Source organism: Zonotrichia leucophrys, chromosome 27, assembly GCF_028769735.1.
Source record: "Zonotrichia leucophrys gambelii isolate GWCS_2022_RI chromosome 27, RI_Zleu_2.0, whole genome shotgun sequence".
NCBI classification, from domain to species: Eukaryota; Metazoa; Chordata; class Aves; order Passeriformes; family Passerellidae; genus Zonotrichia; species Zonotrichia leucophrys.
Window position 1 is genome coordinate 4,111,682 of NC_088196.1, and position 23,369 is coordinate 4,135,050.

The following is a 23,369-nucleotide window of genomic DNA, read 5'->3' on the forward strand; positions in this document are numbered from 1 at the left end:
GGATCCAGGACATGGCATTGGCACTGGGTTTGTGGGCACAGAGGAGATCCAGGACATGGCATGGGGACACCGGGTGATGGGAGGTGGCTTTGGGGACACTGCGGTTTGTGGCCCAGCTGGTGCCCACCAAAAGGGCAGCAGCAATTTCTGGGTGCCCAGTGCCTGTGCTGGGGACAGATCTGGAGGCTGCAGAGTGGCACAGCAGTGAGGAGGTGCCAGGCAGACAAAGGCCTCGTTGGCAGCACCGTGGCACGGCAGGCCTCGGCCACCAGCACCGTGGGGTTGGCACCCGTGGGGGCTCAGCCCTGTGTGCACCAGTGAGTGTGTGAGCGTGCAAGGGCTGTGTGTGTGCCCAGAAGGTGCCAAGGCCGTGTGGGGCCGTGCCACAGGCTGGAGGGCCCTTGGCATGGCTGTGTGGCCATGGGGACACACCTGCAGCCCCCTGGCAGCGCCGGCGTGGCCAAAGCGGGCACTGCCAGAGCCTCTGCCGTGCCCAGCCCGTGCCAGGCCCTCGCCATCGCCTCTCGGCTGCCGGCTGAGGGTGGGGACAGACCCGGGCGGCCGCGGCAGCGTTTTGCAGGAGCCGCAGATGCCAGCTCGCAGCGAGGGTCCCCGTGGCATCGCCCCCCTCACCCCGGCGCCCGCCTGTGCCCGTGCCACGCTCGGCCCTGCCGGGATGGCCGCTTTTCCCGCCGGCTCCATTGTTCCTCCCGGCCCCGCCATCGCCTGCATCTCGCCCGGGTCCCATTTTGCAGCGTGTAGGCAGAGCTGGAGATTTGGAAGAGGTTTTTTTTTTTTTTTTTCTTTTTTTTTTCTTTTTTTTTTTTTTTTTAGAGTACAGAGTGACAGATGGCGAGTCCTCCTTCCCCAGAGAGACAAATCTCCCTGAATGCAAGCGCATGTCAATCATTAGCTCTCATGTGATAGCTCTCGCGCATGACGTGCCAACCATATGGCACTGGCAGCAGAGCTGGTACCCCCTTTGCTGGGTAGAGATGCCACTCTCGCCTCCTTTTGGATAGAGGACTGCAGGAGGCTGGAGCACCTCAAGGAGCCGCGTCCCGCTCCCAGAAGATGCTGGGAACAATGAAATAAGAATTCCTGCGGTCCGCCCGAAGGTGAGTTATGTAAGAAGTGGAGGGTTGGGAGGGCAGCGGAGGAAACTTGAATGGAGAAAAGGCAACTTCCATGTTGATTTTGTTTCTCCGCCACGTCTCGCCCTTTTTTCCCCCCATCTTTCGTTCTCCCCCGGCCCTCGCTTCTCCCGCTCCCCGCGGGCCCCGCTGATGGGGTTTTCTCCCTCTGCCGAAGTCTCCCCCAAGGGGGGTTCTCGGGGTTTCGCCGCCCCCGTTCCCCCCTCCCCAAGCCTGGGCGCGCCCGGGGCGCCGCGGTCCCGGTGGGACGGAGCGGGCAGCGGCGGCCGAGCGGCATCAACGAAATCAGCGCGGAGCCGCCTCGCCGCCGCCCCGGGGGGGCCCGACCTGGCGGAGCCGCCCCCCCGCTGCCCCCCGGCGCCCCCGGCCCTCGCCCCGGGCGGCGCCCCCGCCCCGGCCCCGCCGCGCCCACCGGCCCCGGGGGCGCCCCCGGCAGCGCCGCCGCCCGCGGCCACCGCGCACCCCCCGGGGGGGCCCCGGCCGCCCCCGCCGCCCCCCGCCGCCCCCCGGTTGGTGCCGCCGCATTTTACCGGGCCGCGCTCCGGCGGCCGCGGGGAGCCCCGGGGCGGGGAGGGGGAGGCGGGCGCGGCTGACCGGGCCGGAGAGGGTACGGGGGGTACCTGGGGATGCGGGGGGCGCGGCGGTGTCGCCTCGATCCCCCCCAGCCCCGGGAAGGCGGTGGCGGAGCCGCCACCGGGGCCGCTCCGCGCCCGCGGCGGGGAAAAGTTGGAGGCGTCAAAGAGGGACCGGCGACACCGGGCCCGGCCCTCGGGGCACCGGGGGAGGGCACCGGGCGGGCCGGGAGCGGGGGGGGCCCGGGGGGGGCGCGGGGGAGCGGGAGGGGGGCGCGGGCGGCGGCCTCGGGGACCCCGGCGGTGGGGCCGGCGGGGGTCGGGCCGGGGCGGAATCGCCGCGCCCCGAGAGAGCCCCGGTGGCCCCGGGGTCGGGCGGCGGGGGCGGGGGGCGGCGGCGGGAGGCCCCGCGCCCAATTCGTTTTCGCCGGTCCCGGCGGGTGGGAGCGGGGCGGGGAGGGGGCGGCGGGCGGCGGGGCCGCCGGTAACGCCTGGCTCTTTGCCCCCCGCTGCAGCCACCATGTTGACGCGACTTTTCAGCGAGCCCAGCCTGGTCCCCGAAGTCCCGAAATTCCCCGGTTGGGCCGAGGAGTGCGAGGAGGATGCCCGGAGCGAGAAGGAGGAGCGGGCGGGGAAGGGCTGCGCCCTCCCCGAGGAGCCGCCCGAGGGTTCGCTGGGAGAGAGCAAGGAGGAAGGGGAGCTAGGAGGGGACGAGGAGGAGGAGGAGGAGGAGGAGGAAGGCCTGGAGGAGGCGGAGGGCGAGCGGCCCAAGAAGCGCGGCCCCAAGAAGAGGAAGATGACGAAGGCGCGGCTGGAGCGCTCCAAGCTGCGGCGGCAGAAGGCGAACGCCCGGGAGAGGAACCGGATGCACGACCTGAACGCGGCCCTGGACAACCTGCGCAAGGTGGTGCCCTGCTACTCCAAAACGCAAAAACTCTCCAAAATCGAGACCCTCCGCTTGGCCAAGAACTACATCTGGGCTCTCTCCGAGATCCTGCGCTCGGGCAAGCGGCCCGACCTGGTCTCCTACGTGCAGACTCTGTGCAAGGGGCTGTCCCAGCCCACCACCAACCTGGTGGCCGGCTGCCTCCAGCTCAACTCCCGCAACTTCCTGACGGAGCAGGGCCAGGACGGGGGTCGTTTCCACGGCCCCAACGCCGCCTCCTTCGCCGTGCACCCCTACCCCTACCCCTGCTCGCGGCTGGCCGCGGCGCCCTGCCCGCCCGCCGCCGGCCCCGGGCCGCACGGGCTGAGGACACACGGCTACTGCGCCTCCGCCTACGAGAGCCTCTACGGCAACACCTCCCCCGACTACAACAGCTCGGAGTACGACGGGGGGCTCAGCCCCCCGCTCTGCATCAACGGCAACTTCTCCCTCAAGCAGGACTCTTCATCCCCCGACCACGAGAAAAGCTACCACTACTCTATGCACTACTCGGCGCTGCCCGGCTCCCGCCCCGCCGCTCACAACCTGGTCTTCGGGTCGGCGGGGATGCGCGGGGGGGTCCACTCCGAGAACATCTTCCCCTACGACATGCACCTCCCGCACGAGCGGGGCCCCATGTACGAGGAGCTCAACGCCTTCTTCCACAACTGACCCCCTCCTTCCCCTCCCCGAGACCCCCTCCCCATCGCCGAGGTGGCGGGGACGGGGGGGAGACTCCCCCGAACCCCCCCACCCCACCCGCGGACCGGCCCCCGGGGCTCCGCCGTGGGCTTTGGTGCAATATGGGGACCCGGCCCCGGCGGCGGGTCCCCGCGCCCCGTGGGGACAAAGTGCTTTTTTGGGAGGATTTTCCCTTTCCCTTAATTTTTTGATTCTGGTCGATTTCGTTATTTTGAAAATTTTCGTTATTTATTGCTACTTCTTGATTATTTATTGAATTATTTTATTATCGTCGCTGTTATTATAATAACGATCACAGCTATTATTATTATTATTATTATTATTATTATTATTATTATTACTAATTTATTTTACAAGGGGAGACGCCCCACACTGGCCGACCCCCCCATCCAGCCCACCGAAGCCCTCCCCGCTCCCCAGCACGACCCTCTGGGTCGAGCCGCTTCGTTTCACTTTTAATTCGTTTTAATTCAATTTTATACATTCATTTTTTTCCATTTTTTTCCCCCACCTCCCACCCCCATTTTGGGCCGTTTCTCCCCCTCCCCAGCCCTGACCCCGATCCCCCCCGGACCCCCCCGGCATTGGACACCCGCTGCCCCGGCCCGTGGGAGCGAGAGGAGCCCGCGCTCGGCGCGGAGCGAAACTTTCCGAAGCAATAAAGAGGCGCAGGGAGGAACGAACCCCAATTTCTATCTATGCAAGAGGCCCGGCCCGGCGGACGCTCCGAGATGCACTTTGCTTTGGGGGGGCCCCGGCCCCGCTCCCCGCCCCGGGAGCTCCTCGCAGCGCGTGTGTCAGGACGTTTTTTACCTGTTTTAAAAACTTGAAACGGAAAAGAAAATGGGAAAAAAAAAAAAAAAAAGGAAAAAAAAAAAGGAAAAAAATCATGATAATAATTAAAAAAACAAAAAAAAAAAAGACACCCCCCCACCACCTCCCCAGCGGAGCCGCCCCGGTTTTCCCGAGCTGGCGGAGCCGGGAAGCGCAGCCCGCAGCTATGCAAGCGGGGCTCCGGGGGGGCTGGCGGGGCTGCGCCCGGCCCGGGGGTCTCCGGCCCGGTTTGCCGCATTCCTTCAGCCGGGACACACCGGGAAGCCGATAATGCTTTTTTTTTTTTGGTTGGGTTTTCTTTGGTTTTTTTTGGGATTTTTTTTTTTATTTGTCGGAACCTGCCCGCACCACCTTCGAGAAACCAGCATTTTTAAGAGACCAGGGAGGAGGAGAGGAGGAGGATTTCTGAGAAATGTTTTGAAAACGAAAAAAAAAAAAAAAACAAAAAAAAGGAAAAAAAAAGAAAAAATGAGGGGAAAAATGAAAGAAAAAAGTTACGGGAAAAAAAAACTAAAACGGGGAAAAAAACAAAAAAAAAAAGGGAAAAAGAAACAAAAACCCACAAACCGTTGTAGCAAAGGGGACCCGCTGCCCGACACCAGAAGTGCTTTCGTGTTTCCGTTCCGTTTCATTTCGATTAATAAATATTTATGGCCAACGATATGCAAGACCCCCCCGCGCCGGGCGCCGATCCCGCTCCCCGGTCCCGGTTCCCGGTCCCCGTCCCCGCCGCCCGGAGCCTGCTCGGCGGCGGCGGCGCTCGGGGCGCGGGGCCGGGGGCCCGGCCGTTCTGCATGCACCGGCCCCCTCCCCTCCCTGCCGGGGCCGCCCCCCCCCGGCCCCCCGGACGCTCCCGCCGCCCGGTCCCGGCCCCGCCAGGACTCGTCGGCCGTGACGAGCCGCCGCCGGTGCGATCGCGGCGAGGCTGTAATTACCGAGCGTCCTTCGACGGCGATTAATAAATATTCAATGTTGACTCCGCCGCCTTCGCCGCTTTCCTTCCGCCCCGGGGGCACCGGGGGGCACCGGGCCGAGCCCCCCCCGTCCGGCCCCCGGCGGTGCCGGCGCCGCTCCCGCCGCCCGAATGCGCGGCCCGCGGGGCGGCGGCGCTGATATAACGCGGCTGTGCCCCACGGGTGTCCCCCCCGGGACCGGGGAGGCGGTGTCCCCCCCTCACCAATAAAGGCACCGGGATCCGGTGCGGCGGGCCCGGCTCGGTCCCCCGGCGGTGACACCGCTGCGCTCCCCTGGGAGCGGGAGCTCGGGGCTCGGTGCCCGGGGCTGGCACCGGGCCGCGGTGCCGGTGGCCTCGGCAAGGCTGCGCGGCGGCGGCGGCCAAGGCCGGTTCCTCGGCGGTGGCCCCGGGAAGCCGGTCAGCTCCCGGGACTGGTGCCGGTTCCCGGTGCTGCTTCCCGATGGAGCCTCGGCTCGGTGCCCGGTGCCAGCGCCGGTGCCAGCGCCGATGCTTGTGCCGGTTGCTGGCTCCCGTTAGAGCCCAGGAAGCTCCCGCACCGGTTCGAGGAGCCGGTGCCCACGGGAGCCCCGGGATCCCCGATGTCCGGCGCCGTTCTCGGTACCCGGTGCCGGTAGCGCTGCCCGGTGCCCGGTGCAGCCCTGGCAGCGCGGGTGCCGGTGCCCGAAGAGGAGCTGTCCGCTGCCGCGGTGCTGAACGGGTGCTGGGGCTTCTTAACGGCCGTCGGTTCATTTACCGACCGCACCACCGGGGCTCACCGCCGACCGACAGCCGCCGGCACCGGGCAGCGCCGGGCACTGCGCTCCCGGTCGTGCGGGCCGGTTCTCCCCGGGATCACCGAGCGCCGGGGCCGCACAGGGGCTGCGGGGACGGAGGCACCGGTTTCCTCCCGTTATGTGTGTCCGGTAGCCGCGCCCCGCAGCCCCGCGGCTTTTGGGGATAAACCGGGCCGGTTTAGGGTCGGGCCGTGGCTGCAAACTGGGGCGGGATCCAGCGCGGCCCCGACGTGCTGGGCCCGGTGGCAGAGCCGCCGGTGTCGGGCCCGAGCTGGGGAACGGATCCGCAGCCGCCCCCGAGTCCCCGGTCGGGCCCCGGTGCTCGCCGCTCTCCCCAGAGCCGCGGATCCTCTTCCGACGGCTCTGGCCCCACCATCCTCCCGGGACTCGTTTCTCGGGGGGAAAACCCCGGGAGGACGCGGGGACAACCGATGGGGCCGGGCGGAGGCTCCGCGGGGCCGAGGCCGTGCATGTGCGGCCCTTCCGCCGCCATCCGCCACCGGCGGCACCGGGGCCGCGGCCCGAGCAGCGGCGGCGAAGGGCGGATGGCCCCGCGGAGGGGAGGAGGGGGACGCGGGGCTGCGGGGGGGCCGCCGACATCTGCTCCGGGACCGGCTGTGCCGGGGGTGCCGGTTCCGGTGGCGGGGCTGCGCTTTCCGTGCAATTGTCGGGATTTTTGTTTCCCCGGTGCCCCGCCGAAAATGCGGGAACCGGCAAGGCCCGGCCCCGCAATGCGGCCCCGCACTGGCTGCACGGCCCCGGTGTAAAGCTCCGGAGAACGGCTCCGGTGCAAAGCTCCGGTGGAAGGTTTTGGTGCACGGTTCCCGTGAACGGTTTCGTTGCAATGCCCCGGTGCCCGGCCTCGGTATGAGGTTCCGGTGCCCGGTGCTGGTGCCCGGCTCAGAAACACAGCCGCGGTATAAGGCTCCGGTGCCCGGCCCGGTGCCCAGCCCTGTTCACAGCCCCGGTGCTCAGTCCGGTGCCCAGCCCGGTTCACAGCCTCGGTGCCCGGTCCGGTGCCCGGCGGCTCCCGGGGAGGGCAGCGGGAGGTCGGGAGCCGCCTCCCCGCTGGGTTCTGCGAGTGTTTCGTGCCACCGTGGCATCAAACCCACCCCGCGGGGTTTTGGGGGTTCAGGGGAGCCACCGGGACCCCGCGGCCGCCCGGGGCTCAGCGGAGCTCGGTCAGCACCGGGGGAACCGGCGGGGCGGCTGGCCGGGACTCAGCCCCGCTGTTTCAGAGCTGGGGGTGGGTGTCTGCCCCCCTGAGCGCCCCCGGTGCCCCCGGTGCCCCCGGGCCGGCCCCTCCCGGGCCCTGCGGAGCGCGGCGGGGGCGCGGGGCCAGCGCCAGCTCCGGGTCGCCGCTGCCACCGGCGAGTGCCAGCCGGGGAGGGGGGGGGAGGAGGAGTCATTGCTTCAGTTTAAATTTCATGGCATCTGTTCATTATTATACAGTGCGGATTTTTATATGGACAGCTAAATTAAAGACAGATTTCTGCCAAAATTGCAGATACCATAAAAAACCGGAGGCTCCCGGCGCCCGGCGCTCGCCGCGCTGCGGAGGCGGCCCCGCTCCGGGGGCCGGGGGCTGCCCGGGGGTCGGGAGGGGATGTGGGGGACACGGAGGGATGTGGGGGTCAGGCCGGGCGGGGCTGTCCCCGTTTTCGTGCCTTGGGGAGCCCAGGACGCCGTTCCCCGTGGAGGAACGGGGGGTCCCGGCGGTCCCCGGAGCCGCGGCCGGGGCGGGCCGGGCTGGCAGCGATCCCCGGCGCCCCGGGGGCTGCAGAGCCGCCCCCTCCCCCGCCCGGTCTGCCAGGCTCCATCGCAGAGGAGTTAAAACAAGGACATCTGTGCCTGGAATCGCTGCGAAGCTCCGAACCTGCCAGCGCCTGCTGGCACCGGCCGCCGGCGGAGGCGGCTTCTCCGGAATGCGGCACCGCCGGCAGCTCCGCCCGGAGCCCCGGCCCGGCCCCGGGGGCTGCGGGGCCTGGAGGGCCTTGGGCCGGCTGGGCAGCGTCCCCACGTGTGTCTGCCCCCATCGTGGCCGTCGCAGCCCCGAGGGGATCGAGTTTCTCCATCCCCATTCAGCCCCTGCCCCACTGAGCTCTGTCCCCATCCCCACACTGGGTACGGGGGTGTTGGGGACAGCGAGGGGATGAGGAGGGAGCCCTGCCCTCCGGAGGGGCACGGGCAGAGCTGGGAGGGCACAGAGCAATGGTGGTGCCAAGGGAAGGGCAAAGCTGGGGGCACCTGGGGGCACCTGGGGGCCGGGGCTGTGGGAGCAGCCCGGGGTCTGCAGCCAAGGTTGGTGGGAAGGTGGGAACCTGCCCTCAGCCCTTCCTGGGCTTGAAGGGGAGAAAACGAACAAAACCCCCAAGCAGGGGCAGAGCGGGAGGTTGGATCCAGCAGACACCAGGCCAGCTCTGGCTGGGAGCACTGGAGAGCAGGTGGTGCCCACCTGAGCACCCCCAGCAGCCCAGTCCCCTTCCCTTCCCTTCCCTTCCCTTCCCTTCCCTTCCCTTCCCTTCCCTTCCCTTCCCTTCCCTTCCCTTCCCTTCCCTTCCCTTCCCTTCCTTCCCTTCCCTTCCCTTCCCTTCCCTTCCCTTCCCTTCCCTTCCCTTCCCTTCCCTTCCCTTCCCTTCCCTTCCCTTCCCTTCCCTTCCCTTCCCTTCCCTTCCCTTCCCTTCCCTTCCCTTCCCTTCCCTTCCCTTCCCTTCCCTTCCCTTCCCTTCCCCATCCTGGGTTCCAGCCCATCCCCGCAACCCCTCCGGACCCCCGGGCAGGGGTTCCCGCCCTGTCCCGGTGCCCCGGGGCCGGGGTCCCGCTCCCCGCTCCCGGTGGCAGCCGGTGCCTCATTTCATATGGGAAATGTCCATTTTGTTGCTACTTAAAAGCTGATTTACGGCGGCTGCATCCCAGCCCTGCCTTGGCCCGTGTTCCTCCCATAATCTGCCCATTTCTCTTGGCAGCTCCGGCTCACCAGAGTCTGTGCCGGGCTCCGGGAGCCCCCGGTCCCTTCCCGTGGCCCCCGAGCCCCGGCCACGCTCCCTGGTGCTGCTGGATCGTGCCTGGAGCACAGCCCGGTGCCCTCCAGATGGCAGCGCCAACACCCCCAAAATGCCGTTCCTGGGGCTGCAGGGATGGAGGGGACACGGGAGGAGGTTGGGGACAGCACATGGGTGGTGTCACATCGAGCTGGACCCCCCTTCCATCCACCCGCGCTCTGGCAGCACGGACAGGGTGGGCACACCTGGGCACGGTGGCACAGCAGGGCCTGAGCCGAGCTCCTGCCCCCGGTGCTGAGCGCTGTCCCGGCTGTCCCACACGCTCCTAATTCACTTTTCCGCCATTAGGAACCTTTTTTTTTTGGTTAAATAGAATCGAAAAGCACACCTTTGGAATCATCACATTAACGCGGCGCGGCGTTATCAGGGCGATTAAAGCCTTACCCAAATTCCAGGGCGGGCAGGATTGCGCCGTAATCCCGGCAAAGCAAACAACTTCTGAGCAAAACTAATTACATTTAGAGCAGCTGTGATAATAATCCTAATTCAACCCCTAAAATCCGGCGATCCGGCAGCGAAAGCCGGGCTCGGGGAGGGGGTGGCTGCGGCCCAGGTTGTCCTTTCACCACAGAGGTGACAAAAAAAGGCGATTTCTGGAGGAATCACGGCATCATTTGACCCCTCGTGGCTCCGAGGGGACATCCCCGCCCTCGGCCACCAAACCGGCGCTGCCCATCACCCTGCGTGACCCCGCGGTGGCGGTGCCCCGGTGCCCGGGCGGTGGGCACGGTGCCCAAACCCCTCCTCGCCGTCCCCGGGGACGGGGGGATCGCAGCTGGCGCACGGAGCCGTAATGGCCACGGCTGGGCTGGCACGGCGGCCCCGCGCCTGCGGGCACACGGGCAGCAGCAGCTTGTGCTCCGATTGTCCTTGACGAGTCCCCCGCGCTGCCACCCCCGGCACAAAGCCCCCCGCCACCGCCGTCACCGCCACCGCGACCCCCGGTTCCTCACGGGGGTGGCACCGGCGGCAGCTCCCCGAGCCCCGTGCGTGGCTCCGGTTGGAAGCAAAGCCTCTGTTGGCATCTGCGGTGGCACTGCCACCACCGTGGTCACCGCTGTGGCACACAGTGCCATCCCCACCCCGCCCGTTACCTTGGGGAACGCTCGCTACAAAACTCTACCCTAGAGCTTTAATCCTTTTTCTTTTTTTTTCTTTTTTTTTTATTAAAGTTGCCAAAAATTTGTGTTAGCTAATGGCTTCTTAATTCCGCCGAAACCCAGGGAAGGAAAATGATGCCATTCATCTTGTATTGGTTTGAAATCACGTCTGACAACTAATCGATCATACTGTGGGACATTAACTCCTTTGGATGGGGGCCCAAGCGCTCTCGCAGCTCCTCGCTCCCGCGCTGGATCCATTTAACTACTTTACTGCTGGTATTTTGGCACGTGGCTCCGCGGGCTGCTTCCTCTCCGGTTGGTGCCGCTGAATTATTTGCCTTTCTCCGGATACAGCTGGCACGGAGCTCCCGCAGCTTCCCCCGCCCCTTCCCCGCCGCCCTTCACCCGACCTTGGCCCCCCGAGGGCTCCACGCCCCCCCCTCGTGCATGGATCCCCCCCATTTTGGGGTTTTTGCCCAGCCTGTGGGGTCCTAGAGGGTGGCTTTGTTGCCTCACCTTGCAGTGACCCCCGGTGACCCGTGCCTCAGTTTCCCCGTTTCGCCACGGGGGTGTCCCTCAGCGTGGTCACGGGGACAGGCTGGTGGCACCTCGCAGCCATGAGCAAACTTGGGGTGGTGGCCCCATCCCTGATGTCCCCCCCACCCCAGTGCCAGGTGACCCACCAGCCCTGGTGACACCAGGGGGACAGGGATGGTGGCACTGGGCTGTGTCCCCCCGGGTTTGGGGGCCCCGAGGCACAGCTGAGGGTGCTGGGGGCACCCCCAGGATAAAGGGGTTGGATCCTGTCCCAACCATCCACTGCTGTGGAGGGGAGGGATGTGGACATTGTCATGGGGAAGGTCCTGGAAGGACAACAAGGAGCCCAGGGTGACCCAAAGGGACTCAGGACACCCTAAAGACCGCCAGGCACGGCCAGGCACAGTCTTTATATGGCCAAGGTGGGCGGGATCAAATCCGGGGAAGACTGTGATTGGTCAGCAGCACCAGCCCTGGATGGGGATTGGCTGCCAGCACAAACCCTGCATGGGGATTGGCTGAGGCCTGTGCCCATCCCAGGGGTCTGGGTGGTCCTTGGTGGCCCCCCCGGTGGTGAGGGGACACATGGGTGTCCCACGGACCCCCCTCACCGTCCCAGCCATGTCCCAGGGGAGACCCCTGAGCCCAGGGTCACAGCCCCATGTCCCCCTCCAGGCCCTGGGCGCCACCAAGGGGTCACAGGAGGGGCTGTCCCCTCTCAGGGGGCAACACAAGGACAGGGTCCCCTCACTGATGGCCCCTGGTTGAGGAAAGCCATCATGTCTGTCTGTCTGTCTGTCTGTCTGTCTGTCTGTCCAGGCCTGTATGCTGGTCTGTCCAGTCACCCTCTCCCCACCCAGTCACCTTTCTGTCTGTCCCCCTCCTGTATGCCACCAGCCCATTCATCTGCCCATCCCCTGTGTCCATCCATGGATCCATCCATCATCCACCCATCCGTCCATCCATCCACCCATCCATCCATCCATCCATCCATCCATCCATCCATCCATCCATCATCCACCCATCCTCCATCCATCACCCATCCATCCATCCATCCATCCATCCATCCATCATCCATCCATCCATCCATCCCATCCATCCATCATCACCATCCTCCATCATCACCATCCATCCATCCACCATCCATCCATCCATCATCCATCCATCCATCCATCCATCCATCCATCCATCATCACCATCCATCCATCCACATCCACCCATCCTCCATCCACCCATCCATCCATCCATCCATCCATCCATCCATCCATCATCCATCCATCCATCATCCATCCATCCATCTCCATCCATCCATCCATCCATCCATCCATCCATCCATCCATCCATCCATCCATCCATCATCCATCCATCCATCCACCATCCATCCATCCATCCATCCATCCATCCATCCATCCATCCATCCACCCATCCATCATCCATCATTCCTTTAATTCCTTTCATTGTCTTCATCCCTGTGACCTCCATCATCTGCTTCATCATTCCCTTTATCCTCATCCTCCCCACCTCCCTCTTCACTCCCATCCTCTCCATCACCCCTATCATCCCCTTCATCCCCATCACCCTTATCATCACCTTCAACCCCATCACCCCATCACAACCTTCAGCCCACCATCACCTTCATCTTCCTCCTCACCTTCCACCCTCACCACTTTCGTCTCCATCATTCCCATCTTCATCTTCATTGCCTCCACCACACCCATCACCCCCATCATCCTCACCATCCCCTTCATCCCTTTCATCCCCATTTTCCCCATAACCCCCAACATCTCCATTATCTCCTTCATCCTCGTCACCCCCTCACTTCTGTCATCCCCTCCATCCCCACCCTCATCATCATCCCAATCATCCCCTTCACTCCACCACTGCAATCATCCACTTCATCCCCTTCATCCCCATGACTCCATCACTCCATCAGCTCCATCCTCCTCCTCATCCCCTTCACCCCATCACTGCCATCATTCCCATTATCCTCTTCATCCCCATTCCCTCACTTCCACCATTCCCTTCATCCCCATCACCCCATCATCATCCTCATCACCCCCACCATCTCAATCATCCCTGTGATCCCCAATACCTCAATCATCCCCTCACCCTGTCATCCCCTTCATCCCCATCACCCCATCATCATCCTCATCACCCCCACCACCCCAATCATCCCCATCACCCCCATCATCATCCCCATCATCCCTGGCACCCCAACACCTCAATCATCTCTGTCATCCCCATCATCCCCTTCACCCCATCACTCCCATCATCCTCCCATCCATTCTCCTCCTCACCCCCATCATCCCCTTCATCCACATCATCCCCATCATCCCCATCAACCCATCACCCCCAACATTCCCATTATCCCCTTCATCCCAATTCCCCCCTCACTTTCACCATTCCCTTCATCCTCATGACCCCCATAATCCCTGTTATTCCCATCATCCCAATCATCCCTGTCACCCCCATCAACCCAATCATCCCTGTCATTCCCATCATCCCCTTCACTCCATTCTGCCCTCACTTCCACCATTCCCTTCATCCTCATCACCCCCATCATCCCCACCCATCCCCATCATCCCCTTCATCCTCATCACCCCAATCATCCCTGTCACTCCAACATCTCAACCATCCCTGTCACCACCACCACCCCAACCATCCCCATCTTCTCCATCATCCCTGTCATTCCTACCATCCCCTTCATCCCCATCACCCCCATCACCCCATGCTCCTCCTCACCACCATCATCCTCATCATCCCTGTCATCCCCATCATCCCATCCTCCTTCTCACCCCCATCATCCTCATCATCCCTGTCACCCCAATCATCCATGTCATTCCCATTATCCCCTTCACTCCATTCTGCCCTCACTTCCACCATTCCCTCATCCCCATCACCCCATCATCATCACCATCATTCCCATCCTCCTCCTCACCCCCATCATCCCTGTCATTCCTACCATCCCCTTCATCCCCATCATCCCCATCATCCTCATCACCCCATCCTCCTCCTCACTCCCATCATCCCTGTCATTCCTACCATCCCCTTCATCCCCATCATCCTCATCACCCCATCCTCCTCCTCACCCCCATCATCCCTGTCATTCCTACCATCCCCTTCATCCCCATCATCCCCAATCCATCTCCCACCCATCCTCCTCCTCACCCCCATCATCCTCATCATCCCTGTCATCCCCATCATCCCCTTCACCCCATCACCCCCATCCTCCTCCTCGCCTCTATCACCCCCGTCACCCCATCATCCCCATCACCCTTATCCTCCCCATCAATCCCACCACCCCAAACGTCCCTGTCATCCCCATCACCTCCATCGCCCCCATCCTCCTCCTCACCTCCATCACCCCCTTCACCCCCATCCTCCCCAGCACCCCCACCCTCCCCAGCACCCTCCTCCCCCTCCCTCCTCCACTCTCCACCGATGAAGACGCAGACCCCGAGCGTATGTCAGGAATCAGAGCCTGTCGCAGGCGCCTAATCTGTTTTTCTAAGCCGCCCACGAGCAGCACGTTTGCCGAATTAGGCCGACAGCTGCTACGGGTCCTTCTCCCCCTCCGCGCCCGCTCCGCGCCGCCTGCCGCAGATGCCGGGGCCGGGAGCGGCGGGTACCGGCACGGCGGCCTCGCGCCTCCCTCCCGCCGCTCCCCGGCACGCGGACCCCGGCACACGAGGCCCGGAGCCTCGCCGGGACACACACCCCACCCACCAGCCCTCCCTCCCCCGGGAGCGCAGCGCATCCTCTGCATCCTCCTCTTTTTATTTTTTTTATTTTTTTTCCCCCTCTTTTTTTTTTTTTTTTGGATAGCAGTAGAATGCAATATGCAAATGAGATGGTTATTACCGCAATGTTCGTCAAGCTGAGCTGAGAAGACATTAATAGCCTGATGAATATGCATGTGAATTTGTTAATTAAGTTAATTATTCTGCTGAAAATGCATTCGTCTTCCAAGGACATTTTCCCAATGATTTTTACATGCTTCAGTCATTAGTCATGCTGTATTTTATCAGGGAAATGAGTTTGCTTAAGTTGCACAAAAAAAAAAAAAAAAAAAAAAGCCAAAACAACAAAACGGGAAAAGGGGTGAAAGAATGCAGGAAAACAGGAAAAAGGGGGGAAATGAAAAAGGAACAACAAATAAAGGGGGAAAATGGAAAAGAAAGAAAAAAGCAGGAAACAAAGCAGGAACTGCAGCTCTGGGGGAAACTTAGCAGGGCTGCAGGTGGGTGCAGGTGGGTGCATCCTCCCCATCTCCCCTTTCTCCCCCCCTCTGATGACAAACTTTTTTTTTTTCTTTTCTCTCTCTCTCTCTCTTTTTTTTTTTTTTCCAGTGCCAAATTTCCAACACATTAATTAATTGTTGTAGCCAATTAACTGTAGTTGTGCAAATGAGTTTAGCACTAATTACCATGCAGTGCCTGTAATCACATAAAAAACTTGCTGAGAGGTGGAGGGAGCGGAGCTGGGGGGGGGCAGCGGGCGCTGTGGCAGGGGGGACACGGCGGGGGGACACGGCGGGGTCCCGGTGGCTCCCCCGGTGTCGCGGTGCTCGGCTGGGGGCAGGTGACGGCGACAGCGGTGTCACCGGGGCTGGCGGCGGGGGCAGATGGCAGCTCCGGTGCCGTTCCGTGCTGTGCCGTTCCGTGCTGTGCCGTTCCGTGCGGCGCGGAGCCGCGCTGAGCCAGGGCGGCAGGAAGGAGGAGGGCACGGATGCCCTCAATGCCCCCCATCCTCCTCCTCAATGCCCCGGCTGTGCCACCTCTGCCCACCCGGTGACACTCTGAGCGGGGCTGGCACGGCACGGCCCGGCACGGACAGGGGGTAGCCGGGGCTGTGCCCTCTCCATCAGCCGGGCTGGCAGCCGGCGGGCACCGCGGACGGGCTGGCTCCGTGCCCGGCCGGAGGATTAGCCGTGCCATGGATACGGACTCCGCAGGGAACGCCGTGCTGCAGGCCTGGGGCTCCGCTGGCACGGCACGGCACGGCGCGGTGGCATGGCATGGTAACGGTGTGACATGGCACCGTGCAGCCTGGCATCACCCGGTGTGCCAGCCCCGGCCGTGCCCATCCCGGGGGGCTCCCGCGGCTCCCCCCGCCCGGGAGGCAGAGAGTTAACGCGGGACCCGCCGCGCTATAAATTTTGCATCGTGCGGGGCTGGGGGGAGCTGGGCGGGAGCCAGGGGCGTCTCTAGGTAACAATAAACACCCGGGCAGGAGCAGCTGGTGCCCCGACCGCCTCTGCATCACAATGCCGGAATCACGCTAATCAAGCGCCCGCACCGCGCCCGCACCGCGCCCGCACCGCCCGGGCACTGCTGGGGCACTGCCCGGGCACCACCGAGAGGCTCCGGCCGGGGAGGGGCCGGGCACGGGCAGGGCATGGCCGTGGTGAGGGTCTGGGTCCGGCCATGGGGAGGGTGTGGGAGTGGGGAGGGTTTGGCCGTGGTGAGGGTCCAGCTATGGCAAGGGGTTGGGCAGGGTGAGGGTCTGGGCAGGATAGCGGCCTGGTGAGGGTGAGGAGCTGGGCAGGATGGGGGTCTGGGCATGGTGAGGGTTTGGCAAGAGTGAAGGTCTGGGCAGGATGAGGGTCTGACCATGGTGAGGATCTGGTCATGGTGAGGGTCTGGGCAGGATGAGGGTCCAGCCATGGTGAGGGTCTGGCTGTGGTGATGGTCCAGCCATGCTGAGGGCTCTGGTGTGGCAAAGATCTGGCCACAGTGAAGGTCTGGCCATGGTCAGGGTCTGGCCACGGTCAGGGTCTGGCCACAGTGAGGGTCTGGCCATGGCAGGGCCACCCCAGGGCTCACATGCCACCACCATCAGTCACCAGGGAGAAGGGCCGGTGGCACAGACCCCTCCTGCTCCTGGCAGAGCATCCAGACAAGATGGGTCTGACCCCTCCAGCCATGGCCGCTGTCACCGGTGACACAGGGCACAGGGCCAGGCTCTGGTGACACCACCAAGGCCACCACGGTGGCACTGTGGCTGGTTGTCCCAGCACTGGGGACCAGCCCAGGACCCCCAACACCTTCCTCTCCCCAGCATCTTCCTCTCCCCCTGATGTCCCCAGTGGCTCCAAGGGCCTGGAGTTTGGCCACCACCTCTCCACCTCCAAGAGTTGGGATCTGTGGGGGTTGTGGCCCCATTTCTGTGGGCAGGCTGGGGGTGCACGGGGCTGTGGGGACGGTGGCAGCAGCAAATGTCCGAGGGGTTTGGTGGCCCTGGCGGACGAGGTGTTTGCTGCGGTGGCAGAGGGGTGTGGTGGCAGTGGTGGCCCTGGTGGCTCAGGGGGTTTGGTGGCCCTGGTGGCTCAGGGGGTGTGGTGGCAGTGGTGGCCCTGGTGGCTCAGGGGTGTGGTGGCAGTGGTGGCCCTGGTGGCTCAGGGGGTGTGGTGGCAGTGGTGGCTCGGGGGGTGCGGTGGCAGAGGGGTTTGGTGGCCCTGGTGGCTCAGGGGTTTGGTGGCCCTGGTGGCTCAGGGGGTGTGGTGGCCCTGGTGGCTCAGGGGGTGTGGTGGCAGTGGTGGCCCTGGTGGCTCGGGGGGTGTGGTGGCAGAGGGGTTTGGTGGCCCTGGTGGCTCAGGGGGTGTGGTGGCAGTGGTGGCCCTGGTGGCTCAGGGGGTGTGGTGGCAGTGGTGGCCGCCGTCCCCGCTGGCTGCCGTCTGCATTCCAGCGCAGGAGGCAGCTGTGCCACCCCCCGGTGTCGCTAAATATTAATGCTGCCCTACATTGCGCCTCGGCACCTGCCACGGGCGAGCCCCGCCGGCCCTGCGGGGCTGGGCAGCTGCCCCGGCACCACCGCCCGGCCGGGCCCCCCCGGGCTGTGCCAGAGGGTGCGGGGGACGCGCCAGACCCAGCTGGGTCCCCTCCCCAGAGCCAGGAGGGACAAAACAACCATGGTGGCACTCGCGGCGGGGAGGGCACAGAAGGGTTGTGAGCCCGCCGTGACCCCTCAGGGATGGTCCCAAGAGCAGATTCGGGGCAGGATTTGCTGGCAAAAGGGAAAAGCATCCTCGGCTGAGGACGTGCCGCTCGTCACACGAGTGCCAGGCGGCAGCGGGGGTGGCCCCGGCGCCCGCCTTGAGCCCCAGCCAAAAGTCCAGAGCCGAAAGTAGGGGGTGATTGATGGCAGCGTTTGGCTCGTAAGGGCACCCGGCGGCCCAATCCTCCCGCGGCCCCAATTCCTCCCCTGCCCCTATTCAGAGATCATGTTGTCTCATGTTGGTCCCAGAGGCGCCATTAATTAAAAATACATCCAATTAAATGGCAGGTGAAAGCGTGCAGCCGCGGCCCCCCCGCGCCTTGGCTCAGCTGCGCCCGTGGCAGCGGGGAGGGCGATGTGCCCGCCCGGAGCGCGGTGCCAGCTCCTGCCAGGGCCCTGGCCCCATCCCGGTGCCCGCTGTCACCCCGCCTGTCCCCCCTCCCACAGGCCGGGCGGGGCAGGTGGCACCTGGTGGCAGGAATGTCCCCAACATCGAGGCGTGCTCAGTGGCACAGGAGCGTTGGCACTGCGGGGACAGGGACAGGGGGTGGGTGATGGCCTCGGAGGTGGCACCGGGGGGTACCCGGGGCTGGGGACCCCTCCCCGGGCCGCGGTGGCTCCGCGTTGTCGCTAATTGGAGCCGCTAATGGCGGGCGCTTCCCGCTCCGGGTGCTGCTGGCAGGAGGCACCAGCTGTGCCACCGCCCGCGCCGCCGCTTTAATCAAGCTGCCGGTGCGAGGGGACAGGGCCAGGTGGCCCCGTGGCACGGGGATTGTGTCACCTCCCCCCCGTGCCCAAGGAATCCGCACCCCATCCGTGCCCACCGAACCCCATCCGTGCCCACCAAACCCCACCCATGCCCACCAAACCCCATCCATGCTCACCAAACCCCATCCATGCCCACCGAACCCCATCCGTGCCCACCAAACCCCATCCATGCCCACCAAACCCCATCCATACCCACCAAACCCCAACCATACCCACCAAACCCTCTCCATGCCCATCAAACCAAACCCCATCCGTGCCCACCAAACCTCATCCGTGCCCACCAAACCCCATCCATACCCACCAAACCCTCTCCATGCCCATCAAACCAAACCTCATCCGTGCCCACCAAACCTCATCCGTGCCCACCAAACCCCATCCATACCCACCAAACCCCATCCGTGCCCATCAAACCCCATCCGTGCCCACCAAACCCCATCCGTGCCCACCAAACCCCATCCGTGCCCACCAAACCCCACCCATGCCCACCAAACCCCATCCGTGCCCACCAAACCCCATCCATGCCCACCAAACCCCATCCGTGCCCACCAAACCCCATCCATGCCCGTGCTGCCACCCAAAATCCACCCGTGCCCTCAAAATGTGGCATCTTGATGCCAAGGGATGGGAAATGCCATGGGATGAAGATGCCCCCCATCCTTCCCCCCAAAACTGAACCCCAACACCTCGTCCATCCCCCACCCGCGGCCTCCAACACCTCCAAGGGATTTTTGTTGGTTTTTTGGGTTTTTTTTTTTTTGGGTGGTTTTATCCTTCTCAGTCCTTTTCTTCTCTCCCCTTTCCAAATGCCAGCGAAAGGTGTGAACGGGTTTTTGGAAGGAAACGTCTAAATTGGATGAAAAACCTTTAATGCCGACAGCCGGAGCAGCTGGAAGGACAAATATAGCCGGAGAGGAGGAGGAGGAGGAGGAGGAGGAGGACGGGGACGCGGTGGGAGGTGGTGGCCGTGCCGAGAGCGACACCTGGTGACAGTCACCCCCCCCACCACCACCCCGGACACGCGTGTGAACACGCGTGTGCCAGCGCAGGTGTGCGCGCACCTTGTCACACGCGTGTGCCCGCCCGGGAGGTGCGAGGCCTTCTCCAGGTGGGAATCCCGACAGGATCCCGTGGGATGAGGGTGGCCCGCGGGGATCTGCTCCATGGGAAGGCCCCGTCCTCCTCTTCCTCTTCATCCTCTTCCTCCTCCTCACATTCCATCTCCATCCCCGCTCCAAGGATGCTCCGGAATGCGATGGACGGCGCCACCACCGCAACCCCAGCGCCGTGAGGGCACGGCGAGGATGAGGAGGAAGAAGAGCGGTGCCAGATGCCACATTTCGATCCCATGGAGCCGGGAAGGGTGGGATGGAGCGGGCAGGAACGCCGGCATGGAGCAAACACGGGAATAATCCAAGCGGGGAAGAGCCGAACGCCGGAGAGATTTACAGCGGGCAGCCCCCCGGCCATTTGGCACGGCAGCTGCTGCCGAGGAAGTTCAATGCCAAAATAAATTAAACGGGATAAAACGGCCTGGTCACCTTTGCATCGGGATGCCGCAGGAGCCGGGACCACGTGGGGGCTTTGTCTGGCGGCAGCGGGAAGGGAAAGTGGGATTGGGATGGGATTGCGATGGGATGGAGCTCAGGGTGGCATCGCATCCTTTCTGAGGCCTCGGAGCCCGGAGGAGCCGCGGGCACGGAGCAGGAGGGCCGGGTTAGGGATCCAGCCGAGTGCACGGGGCCCAGCTGCCCCTCCATAAACCAGGGGAGCCTCTGGGTGGGCGCTGGGGGCTCGCTCCTGCCTTGCCAGGCACCGGGGAGCGCCCGGCGCCGCCGCCGCCCCCCCGCCATCTGCACAGGGATTTTATTTTAAGACGTGTCAGCGCAGGGATCGGAAACAGGCGAAAGGAGAGCGAGAAAGCCGGGGCTGGAACGGGAGAGGGGCGGCAAAGCCGGGGCTGGAACGGGAGAGGGGCGGCAAAGCCGGGGCTGGAACGGGAGAGGGGCGGCAAAGCCGGGGCTGGAACGGGAAAGGGGCGGCAAAGCCGGGGCTGGAACGGGAAAGGGGAGCGAGAAAGCCGGGGCTGGAACGGGAAAGGGGAGGCAAAGCCGGGGTACTGGAACGGGGGAAGGAGGGGAGGCAAAGCGGGGCCGGGGCGGAACGGGGAAGAAGGAGGCAAAGCCGGGGCTGGAACGGGGAAAGGGGCGGGCAAAGCCGGGGCTGGAACGGGAGAGGGGAGGCAAAGCCGGGGCTGGAACGGGAGGGGGGCAAAGCGGGCTACGGGGCGGCAAAGCGGGTGAAGGGAGGGCGGCAAAGCCGGGGCTGGAACGGGAGAGGGCGGCGATGGAGGCACGGACACGGAGCCACGGCCCCTCCAGCTCCCCCTCACCTCGGAGGGGCTGTGCCACCCTCAACGAGCAGGAAGGAGATTCTAGGATGGCTCCACCATTCTAAATTCCTGCTTGGCTCAGGAGGGATGGGAAAAACCGTCCTGAGTCCTTCAGGAGCCACGGCGGGGTTGGAGCAGCATGGAGGGGTTGCTGTGGAGGAAGGCACAGCTCCCTTCTCCTGCCCTCACAGCACAATCCATCCTCTCCAGGCACCCTCTCCAGCACCCAGAGGCTGCCAGGAGCTGGGAGAGGGTTTGGGGCCAAATTCAACCTCAATCCTTCCCTCTCCCACCAGGGCTGCCAGGAGCTGGGAAAGGGTTTGGGGCCAAATTCAACCTCAATCCTTCCCTCTCCAGCACCCAGAGGCTGCCAGGAGCTGGGAAAGGGTTTGGGCCCAAATTCAACCTCAGTCCTTCCCCTTCCCACCTCCCCACCAGCTCTGGGTTTCCCATTCTCACCTTAACCCAACCACCCCCTGCTCCAGCTCGGGCATCTCCCTTTGAGCAGGGGGAAACCCAGGGCTAATGATGGCTCAGAGCTTAATTAGAGAGTGGAATTTGGGGGCTTGCAGAGGCTGGCAATGCCAAATCCCACCCCTCTCTCCAGGAGGGAATCAAAGGCTTTCCAAGGAAAACACAAGTTACCGTGGGATTCCAAAGGCTACAGGGGGGAAGCAACGGAGCAAAAGGCAACCAAGATGTACAGTAACAGGAAATATTTAATTTTCCAATCTCCACTTCTCCATTTTTATAAACTGAAAAGAAAAAAAAATTTTTTTTTAATATATTACAAAATATCTGTACAGAGACAAAGGTACAACCGAAAAAAGGCGCGCTCGGTCTCCGAAGGAAACTCGGGAGAGGTACAGCAAGAGTCTGAGCAGAGGCTTCTCTGCTGGGAACTGCTACAGGGGGAGAATTTGGGATTGAACCCAGAGCCAGGCTGGGGGGAAGGAGGGGGGAGCTGCCCTCACTGCCTTGTCTGTAACTAAACCCTCCCAAACGCACAAATCCCACCCGACACCGCCAATCCTTTTGTCTTCCTTGTGCAGAGCAAGGGAAAACGAAACAAAATAAAATAAAAGGGTGGGGGGGGAAATAGATGAAAAAGAGGTGATGGAAACCAGGAGTGGCCCCACAGCCCCAATGACGCTGTCCCCCCCACCCAGAATGCCGGCTGGCATTAGAACCCAGGAAAGGCGGGGCTGGACAGGTAGATGGAAACCCACTGGAGCGGACCTGAGGAGGGGGCACGAGAGGAAAAATGCCTGGAATTCACCTTTCCACGGAGCACCCCGGGGCCCTGGGACAGATGGAGCTGGCCAGGAGCAGGGAACAGCTGGAATGCCCCCTGGGCTGGTGACGGGGGGACCCCCAAGCTGGCTGAGAAAAATGGAGATGGCCAGAGGGGCTTGTGGACCCCAGCTGGAGGACCCCAAACTGGGATGGTGACCCCCAAACTGGGGGACTGGGTGACCCCCAAACTGGGACTGATGACCCCAAACTGGGAATGATGACCCCAAACTGGGCTGATGACCCCAAACTGGGATTGATGACCCCAACTGGGATTGCATGACTCCCAAACTGGGACTGGATACCCCAAATGGATGATGACCCCAAACTGGGATGATGACCCAAACTGGGCTGATGACCCCAAACTGGGGCTGATGACTCCCAAACTGGGATTGATGACCCCAAACTGGGATTGATGACCCCAAACTGGGACTGGTGACCCCCAACTGGGATTGATGACCCCAAACTGGGATTGATGACCCCAAACTGGGATTGATGACCCCAAACTGGGATTGATGACCCCAAACTGGGGCTGATGACCCCAAACTGGGGCTGATGACCCCAAACTGGGACTGGTGACCCCAAACTGGGGCTGGTGACCCCCAAACTGGGATTGATGACCCCAAACTGGGACTGATGACCCCCAAACTGGGACTGATGACCCCAAACTGGACTGATGACCCAAATGGTGTGACCCCCAAACTGGATTGATGACCCCAAACTGGGATGATGACCCCAAACTGCAGCTGTGACCTCCCAAACTGGGATTGATGACCCCAACGGGCAGCTGATGACCCCAAACTGGGATTGATGACCCCAAACTGGGATGACCCCAAACTGGGATGATGACCCCAAACTGGGACTGATGACCCCCAAACTGGATGATACCCCAAACTGGGACTGATGACCCCCAAACTGGGATTGATGACCCCAAACTGGGACTGATGACCCCAAACTGGGACTGATGACCCCAAACTGGGACTGATGACTCCCAAACTGGGGCTGATGACCCCAAACTGCAGCTGATGACCCCCAAACTGGGACTGATGACCCCAAACTGGGACTGATGACCCCAAACTGGGACTGATGACCCCCAAACTGGGATTGATGACCCCAAACTGGGGCCTCAAAGCCACTGTGACCCCAGCATGGGGAGCAGGAGGCCCGGCAGCTTTGCTGGGAATGTGCCAGTTTGCAGAGACAATAAACAGGCAGCAGCTTCCTAAGAGGATTCAGCACAGGAACGAGACTTTTCCTTCCAAAGAGGATGGGATTGGGAAGAAAA

The 23,369-nt window shown here is 63.3% G+C and overlaps 1 protein-coding gene and 1 long non-coding RNA gene across 2 annotated transcripts; both read left to right on the forward strand.

Moving 5' to 3' along the window:
* Positions 1–968: 968 nt before the first annotated feature.
* NEUROD2 (neuronal differentiation 2) lies at positions 969–5,163 on the forward strand. Its single transcript, XM_064733587.1, has 2 exons — positions 969–1,118; positions 2,242–5,163. Exon 2 carries the CDS (start codon positions 2,247–2,249, stop codon positions 3,321–3,323), a length of 1,077 nt encoding a protein of 358 aa, XP_064589657.1. The 5' UTR covers positions 969–1,118; positions 2,242–2,246; the 3' UTR covers positions 3,324–5,163.
* Positions 5,164–15,923: 10,760 nt separating this feature from the next.
* Positions 15,924–19,917, forward strand: LOC135458433 (uncharacterized). The gene is made up of 3 exons (XR_010442897.1): positions 15,924–16,044; positions 19,213–19,507; positions 19,639–19,917. It is a non-coding gene; the product is annotated as an uncharacterized LOC135458433 (long non-coding RNA).
* Positions 19,918–23,369: the final 3,452 nt, after the last annotated feature.